Below are 15,257 nucleotides of genomic sequence, written 5' to 3'. Positions count from 1 at the left end.
TTAACCCTTTCAATCAGGCTATATGCTGACACCTATCCTCTTTAAACACATTATCACCTGAAGCATATTCCTCACTTGCCAACCAAGTATATGCCTTACATGCCAATCAGCTTTCGCATAGGCTGCATAAACATATTTGTTAACCAACTTTTGTCTCCCACGTATTTTCTCTCTCCAGAGCAACTGGAGGCTATAAAGTCCAGAAAGAAGTAGTGTATTATTATCTCACACTTTTCTGCCATAATACAACTGCTGTTCTCTAAAAGTATATTAATACCACCCAGCCCCAAACTATGAGCCAGGCAGTCCTGCACTGTCTCAAACCAGTGCTAATACTTTCTTTATCATTCAAATCACAATTTTTCAAGGCCAAATATTCCAAACAAATTATGCTCCACACACTATGCCAATTGCATTTATATCTTAAGAAAGTATCAAAGGCCCCTGACCTGTTATCACTAGTGATGCAGGCAGCACAGGTTCCTGTTGGTTCTTCACTCTGCTCATAATAATGGGCATCCACATGAGCTTCCTCAGCCTTCTTCTTTAAGATCTCTCCAAATTTATCTTTGCCAATGCACCCAAAGAAAGTTGCAGCTTTGTAAGGGCTCTGGATCATCCACTGCAGATTGATGGGAAAAGAACAAATAAGACAAAAAACAAACACAAAGTTAGCAGGCCTGATATATTATTTTTTGCCATTTTTTCTCTCCACTCGCCATATTTAATTCTGTGCCTACAGATCACTGTGACATACAGAACACTTATATGCCTGAAGTGAACATCTGGTACATCAAGGGAGGGAAGGTCAGCAAAGAATAAAAAAATTACCCTTAATGATCCCACTGAGTGTTTAATATCTAATGTAAAACTTAAATACATGTAGTTCACTATCAAATAAAGTAGATTAGTGTGTTTTTACAAGGTATTTCAAAGGAAGTTCCCTTGCTCAAAGGAAATGCCCCTACACTTACGTTTAATCAAGCAACATATGGTATCTTTAAAGAAAATTTGTAGAAAAGAAAAGAAACAAAAAATGAAAAAACCACCACAAAAGCCAGAGAGGTAGCACATAAGGAAAACAATACATTTGAGAAACCTAAGAAACATTATGCAACATTCCCAATATATACAAAACCTAAATGGTACTGAAAATAACCATTTGAGTCTACCATTTAATTATATGCAAAAAAGGAAATGTTCCCCATTTACATTGTTAAACCACACATGAAAATATCTCTCTCTAACTTTATTAAGAACAGTTCTGTCACTTGAATTGTAAAGAAAGAGCATAGCTGCACAGTGTTGCTAAGGTGCCAGGTTATTTCATAAAGCTCCTCTTTTATTAATATAAAATATGTATCATTCAATTGTAAATGTAACTTCATTTTGTACTAAGTTAAAAAATAACATTTAGCAGCAAAGTAAAATCAAGAGTGAACTAAATAAAATAAATGTGAAGAAACAATCATAGGTCCTACTCTGCTGGTGGTGAGTCAACCAACTGAAGTCGTTATAATTCACTCTAATTACAGTCAGAAAGCTTATCCACTCAATCTATAGTATGAATTAAAGGCTACATCAATTTACTGCTATACTAAAACCCCACTTTAATTGTTTCCTAATCAAGATTTAAATAAATGATAATGTCTCCATTACAAAGCAGCATTAGTGGTAGCTGTGGGTTGTAGAAAGGTCAAGTAACTGAGTTGCAAATACAGTTAGTCACATCTTTATTACTTCTAGCTCCGGGGTAGGAAAAAAAAAACCCTTTAGTCATGTAAAAGTCTTCATTAATGAAGGCAAAGGTGGACAAAAGTTGCAAGGCCTCTTTCCTGCAGCAATTTAATATATATAAAGTCTAAGGACAAAAAAGATTGTGTCGTCAGATGGTGGCAGCATTCAATCTCTCATTTATGAAATGCGCACTACATATGCTCTGCTAATCTATTCCATATCACTCTAAATTTATATAAATTAAGAAAACCTCTAACAAGAGAATTATCTACGATATCCTTGTATTTTACATACAATTGCACGTACATAATCCACATTTGAATAGCGTTTATTTAGGATGTCTTAGGAGCAGTAATCTTTTACATTTGCAGGTATGTTTAAGTAGAACCGATTACTTAACAAGACTAAAGCTGTTGTGACCTACCGTAAGCAAATATGGAACCCATTTCCACATTGATAAGAACAGAAGTACCTGAAGCCTTGTGTCCCATGCTGAAAAGCATGCCTTACTCTCACAAATAACAAGAATTAATAGAGATCACTATGAACAGCATTTATCAAAACATCAAACCCAATAATTCTTAAAAAAACATAAGACTTCAAACTACACCTTAGGCTTACAACATTTTATCAAATGACATAACTTTTCCACCCATTATATATAAAGTCTGACAACATTTGGAGCAGTAGTAAGTAACATTTCACATACATCTCTGAAAAAAGAATTTCTGTTCAAGTATCACAGTTTTGGCTATTGGCAGCAGCTCAATTTGAATTCAGATGTGATACATGCCATATATAACTGTCACAATCCTTACTTTAAATGTAAGTAAAGTTATTCTTGAGAATCAGAAGTCACGATCTAGGATTTCTTGAGATGAACCTCTGTATACTGTGCAGACCACTTCTTCCATAAGCAGTGGTTCTGCTCATACTCATGATTATTTGAAATACAGGTATTATATGGTGGGGCAATATTCCCACTATATAGATATCCTTTTCATTTGAACATCTGAGCTATGTTAAGCAACACTGAGGAAGATGGAAAAGTAGTTCAGCAGTGTTTCTGGAAAGATCCTCTCATCACAGATCTCCAGTTACAAATATTCCCAGCTTCTTGGTATTATCTCCACATATTCCCACAACAATGGTGGTGAAGTCTTGCCTGTTGCAGAACTCCTCTAGACTGTTCCTCCTTTATGTCAGCTAAAAGGCTACATATTAGTAAAGGCAAAAACCAGACATCACATTACAAACTTGATGAAAAGGAACTATAGAAATATCTCTGTGGAACTGTAGAACCAAACTGTAGAAATATCAACTTCAATATCTCCATTGAAGTTGCACCTAGTGGAATGAGTCACAGCAGGCATTTTTTGCATACATGTAAAAAACCAGAAGAGACAAAATAACATCTTCACAGTAGACACTGAAGCACTTTTTAAAAAATTTGACCCTGGATTGGAGTTTAATTTTCAATAACCTGCTATGGAAAAAAACAGGATTCTATGGGCTACTTCACACATCATTGTTATTAGCAACATTTTGACTAAAACACTCTAAATGGGAACAGGGGTCAGTCATCACAAGACCTTTATCACCATGAAATAGTCATGCAGCATTATATCTAATATCAATTGAAGGCCAATAACAAACTGCACACATTAATGCCAGGTATATGGTTGTATAAACTGCAAATTCATTTTATAGATTTGTGTGGAATGCAAGATTTAATTGAATGAAAAAGACTTTAGACAGAAATGGAAAATGACCCAGCTCAGCAGGCACTAGCATAATGAGTTAATTATCTAGGGTTTGGCCAGGCAGCCAGGCAGCTATTAACTAACTGTATTGACAGTCTGGTCAGGAGAGGTTGGCACCTGGCCACACCATGAATCCCCACCATCACCCAAGGGAATTTGAGGTTGTTAATGGTCTGAAGACAGAAGTGTCAAAAGTAGGAACTTATCATGAAGGAACAAGACAGCCTCAGGAGGGGGATACCACAAAGGAAACTCAAAATCTAGAGTGGTTTATGAAATCTAATGCGTTTCCATCCTAAAGTTTTCTTCTGTCAACACAGCTTGGACACCAGGTACGCACAAGGACAGGCCCTGACCTTTTGAGTTAAGATAATCATCCATGACAGAGGAAGGAGCATGGGAAATAGAACACCTTTCAGCTGTTCTCTTGAGTTAAAAAGATTGCATTTCCCTTACATTTTTGTTGCATGCACCCTGGTAAACTAAAAGCAAATATTAACTTTTTTTTTTTTAATTTATTTCTTGCCTTTAGCATAACTCTGTCTTAAGATTAGGCTGATTTCAAAATAAGCATCATCTAATATCAGATTACCCTGTCCCTACAGGTACATTATTCCTTATGATCAAATACTGAAGCCAGCACTTCCAAAGAGGCCAGCGCCCTGGCCGCTCAAGGATACACTAGAGTGACAGAATACTTCTGTCCTTATTTTCATGAGGCTAACTTGGGCTCACACTAGTAGGAGTATCTGTTCAAGTGTTTTTTCATTATCAGAGTTAACAGGGTGAACTCTTTGGCACGCTTTAGCTATCAGAGAAGTGTAAGAACCTTTGTGTTCCAGGGAGTGGGTGGCAATTGCAGAGAACAGCATCGTCTTTTCTTGCAAGATGTTGAGATGCCAAGAAAACTTGGTAGCAAGCAAAACTTCTGAAGACTTAATTGTGACTTTGTGAGACAGCTTGGAGTTAAATCTGTCCCACTCTTTCACATCCTCAGACTTGAAGATGTGGTACACCTATTTCCCACTTTTGTCTGATTAGAAAACAGCTTTGGAAACAACCTTTCCTCTGAGTTACAGAAGCACTTCTAGAAGCACTTCCTCCAACACTAGAAGGGACTTGACTTTGATTGCCTACTCAATGCTGTCTTTTGAGAACTATATTCAAGATGAGATGACAGAGTTACCTTAATGGTCCCTTACACCCAAAAAATAAAAAAATGCTCCTTCATACTATGTTAAAGAAAATCAGTGGTCTGAAAGAATTAAAGAAAGAACGGGAGAGAACTGAGTGCTTTGATTTGTATTTCCCAAGCTCATCCTATTTAGCTTGAGAATGCCATGCTTCTGCCACGAGAGCAGAGTCCAGTATCCCATACCACAACACTTGATCTGTATTCAAAGCTTTTCTTTGCTGTTCCTGCAAAGTTCACTATAGAGGAGGACCTCTACTTGAAAGGCAAAAAGCAGCAAAACTAAATACTGGATCTAATTTACCTCACTATCTCCAGATGCAAAGATACTTCCCCTGCAAAAGGGGAGTTTGCTGCTGCTGGGTCTCAGTACACAATCCTGTAAGACTTAAAAAGAAACATCATACTGATGAAGCTTAATACAGCTTTATAGCCCTCTGACTAAAACAAAGATCCTTCAGAAATTATTTCATTTTACTCTGACTCTATGCTTTGCTGTAAGTGCCACTGTTAACTGGACAAAATCGATAATCAGAACAAGGAGGCTGACGAAGGCACTCGCTATCAGTCCCACATTGTTCTCCATCTGAACTCCTTAGCTCCTGAATTCTTTTTTAAAGCTGCAGCCAGTAGCGCATTTCCACATCTGTCAGTCGTCTTAAACTAACAATGCCAAAGCATACAAAGCTTTGCTTAAACTGACATACCTTCTGCACACAGGAGTTTTCAGCTGTAGACTTGAATCCTAAATGCCTAGGAACTGACAACACAACAGGAAGCATTATGCTCCTTCACAGTGAAGGATCTTCAAAACTCATTAACACTGAATACAGACATCTGAAGTGCATCCAAAGTGCGTTATTTGAAGCTGGACTCTTCTCTGCATGATCTGTCAAATCTGATCTTATTTTAAATTGCAGCTCACAGAGGAGAGGACTCCAAAGACCTAAAATTAGCTAAGACTTAACATGCTTGCTAAAATCTAAACTAAACAATGTTAGCAACTACTCATGAAGCATTCTTTTTATATTTTTATATTCTGAATTTTAGAACGAGTCCACACACTTTTCAGAAGGTTTCAACCAGTCTGTTGTACCCCTAGGACACTTCCCATCACCAATTATATACATAGTCCATTAGAAAGCTCTTACGAATATTTTTAGGAATATTTTAGATGTTGAAAGAAAATAAACCACACCTCATCTTCGAAAACCAGATAAAATGAGAAAAAGTAGGATCAAAACCTAAATCATTATATATACATATATATATATATATATATATCTTAAAACCAGGAAAACCTGACAATATGCAAAACAATCCTAAAAAAAAAAAAAGATGTCAGCGTCACTGTTCCAAGTGAGCTCACTTATTTCTTGCAAACGGTATGATACACCTCAAGCACAACTGGAATGCCATATTCTGTTACCATTACACATACTATATCATTCAAAATGCCTACTGTGGTGGGTTAACCCCAGCCAGCAGCCAAGCTCCCACCCAGTTGCTCTCTCAATCCTCCCTCCTGGGGGGATGGGGAAGAGAATTGGGAGTGCAACAGTGAGAAAAAAAATGCACGGGTCAAGACGAAATGATGCAAAGGCAATCATTCACCACCTCCCACCAGCAGACCAAAGCCCAGCCAGTCTCTGAGCAATGGCTTAGAAAAACTCCCCCTCCCTCCCTGCCCCCAACAGTTTTATTGCTGACTACATTCCACACAGCCTGGAGAATCTCTTTGGTCAGTTGGGGTCAGCTGTCCTGGCTGTGTCCCCTCCCAACCTCTTTCCCACCCTGCAGCCTACTTGCTGGGGCAGCAGAGTGAAAAAACAGAGAAGGCCTTGATGCTGTGCAAGCACTGCTCAGCAATAGCTAAAACATCGCTGTGTTAAACATCACTGTTTTGGTGACAAACCTAAACCACACCACCATACGGGCTGCTATGAAGAAAGTCAACTCCATTCCAAAGAGACCCAGTATACCTACTCAAGAATCATTGTTATGAGAATACAGCATCAGGACCCTGGAAAACAGATGAGATACTACAGTTTTGTTCCAACACCTTTGCAATCTTTTTTCCTTTTTCCTTTTTTTTTTTTATTGATCAACATTTAAAGATTGCAATGGCTATTATCACATAATAGGCATATGTCCTGGTTTCAGCTGAGATAAGAGTTAATTTTCTTTATAGTGCTGGTATGGGGCTATGTTTTGGATTTGTGTTGAAAACAGTGTTGATAATACAGAGATGTTTTAGTTGTTGCTGCACTAGCCAAGGACTTTGCAGCTTCCCATGCTCTGCCAGGTGCAGAAGCAGCTGGGAGGGGACACAGCCAGGACAGTTGATCCAAACTGACCAAAGGGCTATTCCATACCATATATGCCTCAGCATATACAGCTGGGAGAAGAAGGAGGAAGGGGGGCTCATTCGGAGTGATGGCGTTTGTCTTCCCAAGTAACCGTTGGGTGTGATGGAGCCCTGCTTTCCTGGAGATGGCTGAACACCCGCCTGCCCATGGGAAGGAGTGAATGAATTCCTTGCTTTGCTTGTGTGTGCAGCTTTTGCTTTACCTATTAAAAAACTGTCTTTACCTCAACCCTTGAGTTTTCTTACTTTTACTCTTTTGATTCTCTCCCCCATCCCACCGGGGGGGGAGTGAGCGAGCGGCTGCGTGGTGCTTAGTTGCCGGCTGGGGCTAAACCACGACACCATATAAGAAAAAAATGGAAAAGGAAAAAATAAGCTTATCTTTATAAAAGCAGGCTTGCAAAAAGCAGCCCCATGTCCTGTACAGTAATTCTTCCACCATTAGCTGAAGCTGCCAAATCTTGCATAAGGAAGTGATATTGTTAAAATGCACGACAACACCCTCAAGCAACTTCCAGTCAAATAAGATAAAAGTGATAATATTTTTAAAGGAAAAGACCAGCTAAAGCCTTGCACTGAGACCAATATCTACATCTTACCAGGATTTGGTTCAACATGTACTATTCAAATCTCTGCACAGGAATATCTATTAGTTTTATTGTGGCACCACGAGTTGTATTTTGCGATAGCTTTTCAAATTAAGATGTCTATCAAAACGTTAGTCATCCAGGAGCAGTACTTCATTCACTTCTACATTTGAAACCACAAAGCTAACAAACTGCCTCTTAACAAAATCTTTAATCCAAATAACTATTCTCAGTGCTGCTATTCTTTTGTATTCCATTTCCTATTCTTGCTCTTGCTCTTCATCTGCTTGTCCACTGTTTTATTTTTAGTCTAGTTTAAGCTTCTTGCTGCACAGGGAAATACAAGCTTATTTTCTGTAATTAAACATTTAGTAGCCATATTCCAAAGTTTCAGTGTGGCCAAAAGCTAGCTCTCTCTTTTATTCCACCCCTTAAATATTGGCCAGTCTAGGCATCTATTCCAATATTCCTTACTCCATCACCCTCTTATCCTGTATTTATGCTACAGTTCTGCCTCAAATACCTGAACTGCTGCAGCCTCTCTTCTGAAGTTCAATATACGTTATCTGAGGCCAAAGGCAGAATGAATCCTGCAAGACCTTACAAGGCACCTAACTGAGACCGCAGGTGGCCTTGTGTCCCTTCCCCGCTTGAAGCACAGAACCTGAAACATCAACCACCTCCTTGTTGTTTGATCTGATGTGTCACTCCCTTTCCACCACATTAATGCGGTCCCTTCTCAAAACCAGGTAAAAGATGATACACCTACAAACCAGGGCTGGTCATGCCAGTCCTTCATCACTCGGATGACAGTTACATGAAGGGTGTCACCATGGTAAGAATTCCAGGTTTACTCGGGACTCTTCTGCAGCTGTTTCAGTGTATACAACTGTCTATACCTGGAAGTATTTAAAAGACGTCTAGATGAGGTGCTTAGGGACATTGCCTAGTGGTGGTCTTGGCAGTGTTAGGTTAACGGTTGGACTCGATCTTAAAGGTCCTTTCCAACCTATATGATTCTGTGATCCTGTGAAATTTGCTAATATTACAAAGCTATGTACAAGGTAAGGTTTAAGAGTACCTTTATCAGTAAAAGAACTCAAAGACACTAACTTCCTTGTTGAACACTGTGAGAAACATGACAAAGTGGCAAATAAAGTACAACAAAAAAAGCCTTGTTACTCTGTGGCTAGAAGCTGTGGTGTTAAGCTGTTAATGAAAGCATATTAACAACATGAAAATGGAACATCATACTTGGGTACACTAAGACAGACTCATTGGGCAATGGTACACTTCTGTTAACCATGCCTCAGCCTATTCTGCCTGTAAAGAATTAACACTCACTTCATGGAGATATAGGGAAGACTGATAAACATTTTAAAAATGCTGTGAAACTCTCCAGTGTAAAACACTGTATATGTATTTAAGTACTAACCTATCGGTGAAGTTGATATTATTGCAAAGTGACATTTTAGGATATTTCACGTATGATTTTGCATATCTATAACCTTAAAACAAATCTTCCTTTTCAAAATGCACGCATATGTAACTCTCACTCCCCTGCTAGATGATGTGCAGTCTCAATGAATACACCCACACTCAGAATGACAGCAAAAAATCCACAAGTGCAGAGACTTCTTTCATTGTCTGGCAGCACTGAATTCATAAAGCACAAAATGTAAACAGCTGCCTATCAGCTTCTATCAGCAATAGTATCAAAAACAGATGGCAAAGGTCAAGTCAAAGTTTATTGACAATGATGAACTTTGACAGCCTCTATTAAATTACTTCTTCCTTTAAGGTGTATGTGATCAAAGCAGCAAAGAGATTTTCACTCAGTCACATAACAAGCTATTTGTTGAGATTGAAACATCTGGTCAATATCTCCTAACACTGCAATTTCATGCACAGTTAGCAATAGGGTACATTTCTTCTCTTCTTCTTACAGGGTCCATAAGGGTGGCACATATGGCCGATCATTTCATTCAAAAAGGTTTCAATTCCAGGCATTACATACAATTGTCTCTATGCTTTATAGTATTTTAAGTCTACCTACCATCGTTTTCCATCACCACTGCTGTCTGCTCTACTCTTTGCTATAAAAGCCCACAAATATGACAGAGCACTTAAAGCTTAACAGCTTTTGACTACTGGAGTTCGAAAGCAGTTAAGGCAAGGGAGTTTTTAAAGTGGCAGGTCTTCATCTATCTGTTGTCAAGAATTCCCAGTGCATTAAACTATTTACCAAAGCTCTAGTAACACAGATTATAATTTTTGTTGTCATAGCAAATGCTTCATTTATGAGGCATTCCCAAGCAATTAGAGATCACCCTTTTTACTAATTTATAAACTATTGTACATTTTACAAATATAACATACCACATACATTATATTTCCAGTGAACATGTGATAATTATAAGAACTTGAAGAATCAATCCTATTTCTCAATCTGAAATAGCAAGAAGACACAAAATGTTATCTATCCCAAATGCTGAGAAATGCTTGCCTTTAAAATTATGCATCCACGTTGCCACAGCAACAAGTAGTGGGTAATGTGAAGTGTACTTCACCCTTCCCAATCTTTTTGGTCAAAAGAGAAAGGAGGGCTAGTTGCAAACATGCCTACGGAAAGTACATTTCAAAGAATTTTCAGTTACTATCACATAACCTCAATTTTTATTCAGTTAACAGTCCATTTCTACATCTCATTCCCACAATGGCTGACTCCAAGTAGTATCTGAACCTTAAAAGCTTATCTAGTAGTTGTAGGAAGACATTCACGCTAAAACTCCTTAATATAATTATGCATTGTGCCCAGATGCTGCACCAAGGGTGGGCAGGGAAGGGAGAAGGTAGATAACCTCCATGTGGGAAAATCTACAAAATGCATGAACAGAGACATCCCTCAGAGATGTCAGTGAAGATGCCTGGGCTTTTCTGGAAAGTGTGTTGACTTGCAGCACTATGGTATTTATTTAGTAGTACCTCATTGTTCTGAAGGAACGGGATATGTAATCTAGATTTAAAAAACAAAAAAATTCAGAATTGTCCACTAGAAACTGATGGGTTTCATATAAATGTCAACATATGGCTTACAGGCAACAGAACATGTTTACAGGTTGTAAACATGAGTCTAAATAAGAGCCTGTCACACCATGCCACAAAGGCAGACAATCAAGTCAGGAAAGCAACTAATTAGCTGTCACTTCCCCACTAACAGCATTGGTGTAGAAATTAAGTAGTTAGCCAGATTCTAATTGTTTTTTGATAGGAGTGCGAAGGAGGAAGTGTTCCAGGAGCTCCAAACCAGTTCAGAAGTGATGGGATCAGCACTATTAACTTGCAATCTTTTTTCAAAGAAACCCACAACAACCCCACCCAGTTGCAAACAGTGTAAATTCAGCCTAAACTTTATTGTGTATGTACAGCAAGGCTTATGGTGTTGTGGTGGAGCATTCCACCTAAGCTGATAAGAAGTTTATTTCTTCCAGAGTTAATAAAGAAGTTTCTCCAGAAGAGATTAGGAGAACAGAAAACAGAAGTTTTTTTGTTTTGTTTTGTTTTTTTGGGGTTTTTTTTTTGTTTTTTTTTTTTTTTTTTTAAATCTGGTATCTCTCCTCTAACTTCAAGGCTTTCTCTCACTAGACTAGGAGCCCTCCAAATGACCAAGACAAAACTTTGGAAAGGTGATATTAGGCTTTGAGTTGACCCCATTAGGAATTAATATTTCAGGATTGGCCTCTCCTAAGTGTTATCCCATATACTCCATCCCCAGTTCCACATGGAAATGCGCCTCCTCCAAGATTCAGTTTTCTTAAGGAATGATCCCTCTTGGAAGGAAGAAAAATGTGAACCAACTGAAAAATGACTGCCTTAGGACAGGCAAGTCTCAGAAAAGCCTCTGGATTCCTAATGTGTGACTTCCAACCACATTTAGTTGGAAATGCTCTATGTCCACCAAAGATTGTGACTGGCACAGACCAGGCTGAGATTCCAGGGGAATACTGGATCCACAGTGTGCATGTGAACAATAATTTGGAGGACAACTCGTACATGCTCTCACAAAAATTGCCATAGTGTTCCCAATAGAAAGTAATCAATTCCTCAAAATTATAATGTTTTATGGTACTGAAACAAATCCATTATTATGTTTATTGCTGTGTGTACAAACATTGGTGCCTTACCTTTAACAGTTCAGAAAGGAACAAGAAACTTTGGATAAAGTATATACTTTCACATTTCTAAATTACCTTTCAGCTTCTTATTCCAGTACCAACTAGATATAAAATCAACACAGAATTAGTTGCATGAGAAGTACTTATTTCTTATTGTTTCTTGCTTACCAACATCAAGAAGTCTGGACAAACAGCTGTTGCATGTAACACTCCATTTGGGCAGTTCATCTGCAGAGGAGGTTCAATGGGTCTCGAAGTTGTCAGTCCCTGTGCACATACCCTGGAATCCCGCCACTGACTCGTGGAAAGCCGGACGCAGTCAGGGCACCCGGGACTGCCCATGCAAGCACCAGCCACCTGCACCGCGCACAGGCAGGAAGCAGGTGCGCTGTACCAGGCTCACTCTGTGCGCACTGCATGGCCCCGGCTCCCTTCTCTCCAGGACTTCTGGGATGGAAATTTTTTGTAGCCTGGTACAGAAAACTTCAAGCCCCTATGTCAGATGCTTCTGCTAACCACTTAGGGGAGAGATGGTATGCTGTTCCTCCACAGTAGTTAATATTATCCACTCACGTAAATAAAATGCTTTTTATTCTATTCACCAATAACCGAATGGCAATAATCTTTTTCCTATTTCTTCATTTCTTAAGCATATAAATACTGTATTGTATTTGCTCCAGTTCACAAGAATCACTTTTCCGCTTGCCAGTTTCATCCATAAAGCCTTTAGATTTGCTGTGGTGGGACACAAGCAATACCTTTGTCAAAATAATTTAAGGTGGCTTCTGTTTGCCACGAACTATAAAGATACTCCATTCTGATTCCCAAGATATCAAACAAAATAGCAAAATACAATTATTTATTACAGCTTTTGATTTCTTTTCAACTGATGCACTCCTTCCTTCATGGTATTTTTATATCTGGTTGTAACAAATTTTTTTTTTTTTTTTTTTTTTAATTTTAACAAAATGGATGACAGAACTCACATATAATTATGTGCAGTTGAAAGCAGCGCGTGGCACTACCTGATTTTTTTGGCACATAGCTCAAACACTCTAGTAAGTTCAAATAATTTTCACAGAACAGAATTTAGTCGCCAACTCTTGTGTACTTCTGAAAAAGAACTGCAAATTGCTCTTAAATTTGTTTTTCCTCAATTCAATCATGGCTAAGACACTTGACTCCCATGATCAGCTCAGCCCCAGTGCTAACTCCCAGACCTAATTTGGCAGCAGTGGAAGGAAGGGAAATCTTACATTTATTAGAACACTGGGTTTGATTAAAAAAAAAAAAGTCAACTCTTTTACTGTTGGCTTCAAAAATCACAGGATAGGACCCGATGAACTTTGTCTTATTTTTTATACAAGTATTTTTTCAAACTCTAAAATTAAAATTAATAGAAAGACGAAATACATACACAAAACACTAAGAAGATGCTTTGCTGACAACTGTACAGCCCTGATCCAGTTAATATTCTTTGAGTGAGGCATATTTTGAAGTTAACGATTTCCTTTTCCAGTTTCCTCTGAGAAGCTGGAAAGCCCAGACCCGATAGTGATCTCAATTAATCCAGTTTTGCATTGATGTAAATTTATTCACTTCAATAGAGTTGTGCATGGTTTATGCAGATGCAAATGAAATCAAATCCATACCTAGTATGACCCTGTATATATTATACTTTCATTTGGTAATTTATTTTTTATTTTACCTAAAGGCGTATCAGCAAGTACGTGCGTATAGCTTTATTATTTCAATGATTTAAAAAGCTACCCAATATCATCTTCTACAATGCATATATTGACGATTATTAAACTATATTAGTTAAGATAAGAAGATCTATGTCAAGGATTGACATCCAGTGCAGGAGACACTTAAAGAGTACCACTGGAAGAGTTTAAAGTAAAATAAGGAAACAATGCCTCACCTGCATTAAAGCACGTGTAACAACAAAATGCCAAATTTTGAAAAGCCAACAATTTATGAAACAGAATATGGAGTATTGTGTCTTTCCTTTTTTTCCATGAACAGAATAAATTATAACTGGAATTCCTGTAAGGATCACAAACTACAGTGATTTGTTTTTACAAATAATTAGAACTTCACTTTAAAAATATGTTTTCATTACAGCCACCATCCCAAAATATTCAAGTTGCAGGAACAGCTCCCTAAGCATCTTACTTGTGTATTTAGATGTGCTGAAGATCAGGTAAATCACCCGTCAAATCACTCAAATACCATAAGCCACTAAGTGATTGCAAGTAACCCTTACAAAAACTTAATTTTGTGATAGGTATTTCAGTTCAGTCTTATGATCCTACTGGTAACAAGATCCTTTAAATATGGACAAAAAGAACATCTCTGAAAAAGTGCTTATCTTCTATCCCCCAAATTCACAAATTCAGGATTTTCTCATTTACTTTTTTCTGTACTTTGGAATGCTTACTATTGATAAAGATTGTACCGTAAGGGTGAAATGCCAATTCACAACTTAATTTTGAAAGGCAAGAGTTGCAATAGCTACCACTGAAGAAAGGAAAAAAAAAGAATCAGAGAAAAATATCCAGAAGGAACTGCTTTCCAAAACATACTCCAGGACCTTTTTGTTCTTACTAGCATCATAACCAGTAACTGTTTAAAAAAAAAAAAAATTATAAAACTGCATGAAAAACCTTGTGGCCAAAATTTGGTGGGATACACTCTTGGCCTGTACATGTCATAGAGCATAGCCAATGCTATTAAATGAGACAGAAATCTTCAGCTGATGTACTGGGAACACAGTAACTTCATTGTTATAAAGTCTGATTTTTCCCCTCATGGGCAATTCCAAATATCCAGAATTATCTGCTCTTCTTTGTAATGAATCTGTCATAAAATATCTCCATCTGAGCACATATAGACCATTTACTTTTTAAAGAAATATTTTTATGTATGCTTTACAGAAGAAGATGATGTAAAACAGTAAGCAATAACGTAATTCAACAATCTCTGTTTTCTGCTCAGGGGCATTTACTGATCGGGCATTTACTGCTCAGGGGCATCAGGCAAGCCAACAACCTCATATCCTGCTTGCACTGGCTGCAGGATATGCTAATTGTGAACCCTGAAGATCCAACATATTAGACAGCATGTACTTAATCTGAAACTCTAACTGCATATGTGCTAATTAATTTGGATCTAAAATTATCGTATTATTACTTTGGTATTTTGTATAATCATTTTATGTACAGCACAAAATCCATCATATTAAAAGTGCACAAGTATAAATGTATTTAACTTAACATCTAAGAAAAACTAAAATCAAGTGTTTTCAAACTAAAAATATCTTGGGATATTTTCTTTCTCACAAAGATAAAAACTGCAACATAATTTTAAGGATTTTTTTCTGGAGTTTTTGGATATTGTCATTATTGTTAGCTGTTCTACTAATGTTAATTA

General features: G+C 37.7%; 1 protein-coding gene across 4 annotated transcripts in view; it reads right to left on the bottom strand.

Moving 5' to 3' along the window:
* The window catches only part of ADK (adenosine kinase), a 299,685-nt gene that overhangs the window by 159,901 nt on the left and 124,527 nt on the right, over window positions 1-15,257 (bottom strand). For all 4 annotated transcript variants that reach the window (XM_075505130.1, XM_075505131.1, XM_075505132.1 and 1 more), the window contains one exon: window positions 450-622. In XM_075505130.1, the coding sequence (XP_075361245.1) occupies window positions 450-622 (173 nt within the window). The remainder of the gene's footprint in view (window positions 1-449; window positions 623-15,257) is intronic.

This window comes from Mycteria americana, chromosome 6 (assembly GCF_035582795.1).
Source record: "Mycteria americana isolate JAX WOST 10 ecotype Jacksonville Zoo and Gardens chromosome 6, USCA_MyAme_1.0, whole genome shotgun sequence".
NCBI classification, from domain to species: domain Eukaryota; kingdom Metazoa; phylum Chordata; class Aves; order Ciconiiformes; family Ciconiidae; genus Mycteria; species Mycteria americana.
The sequence above is the reverse complement of the archived record's forward strand: the minus strand, read 5'-3'. Positions and strand labels throughout refer to the sequence as shown.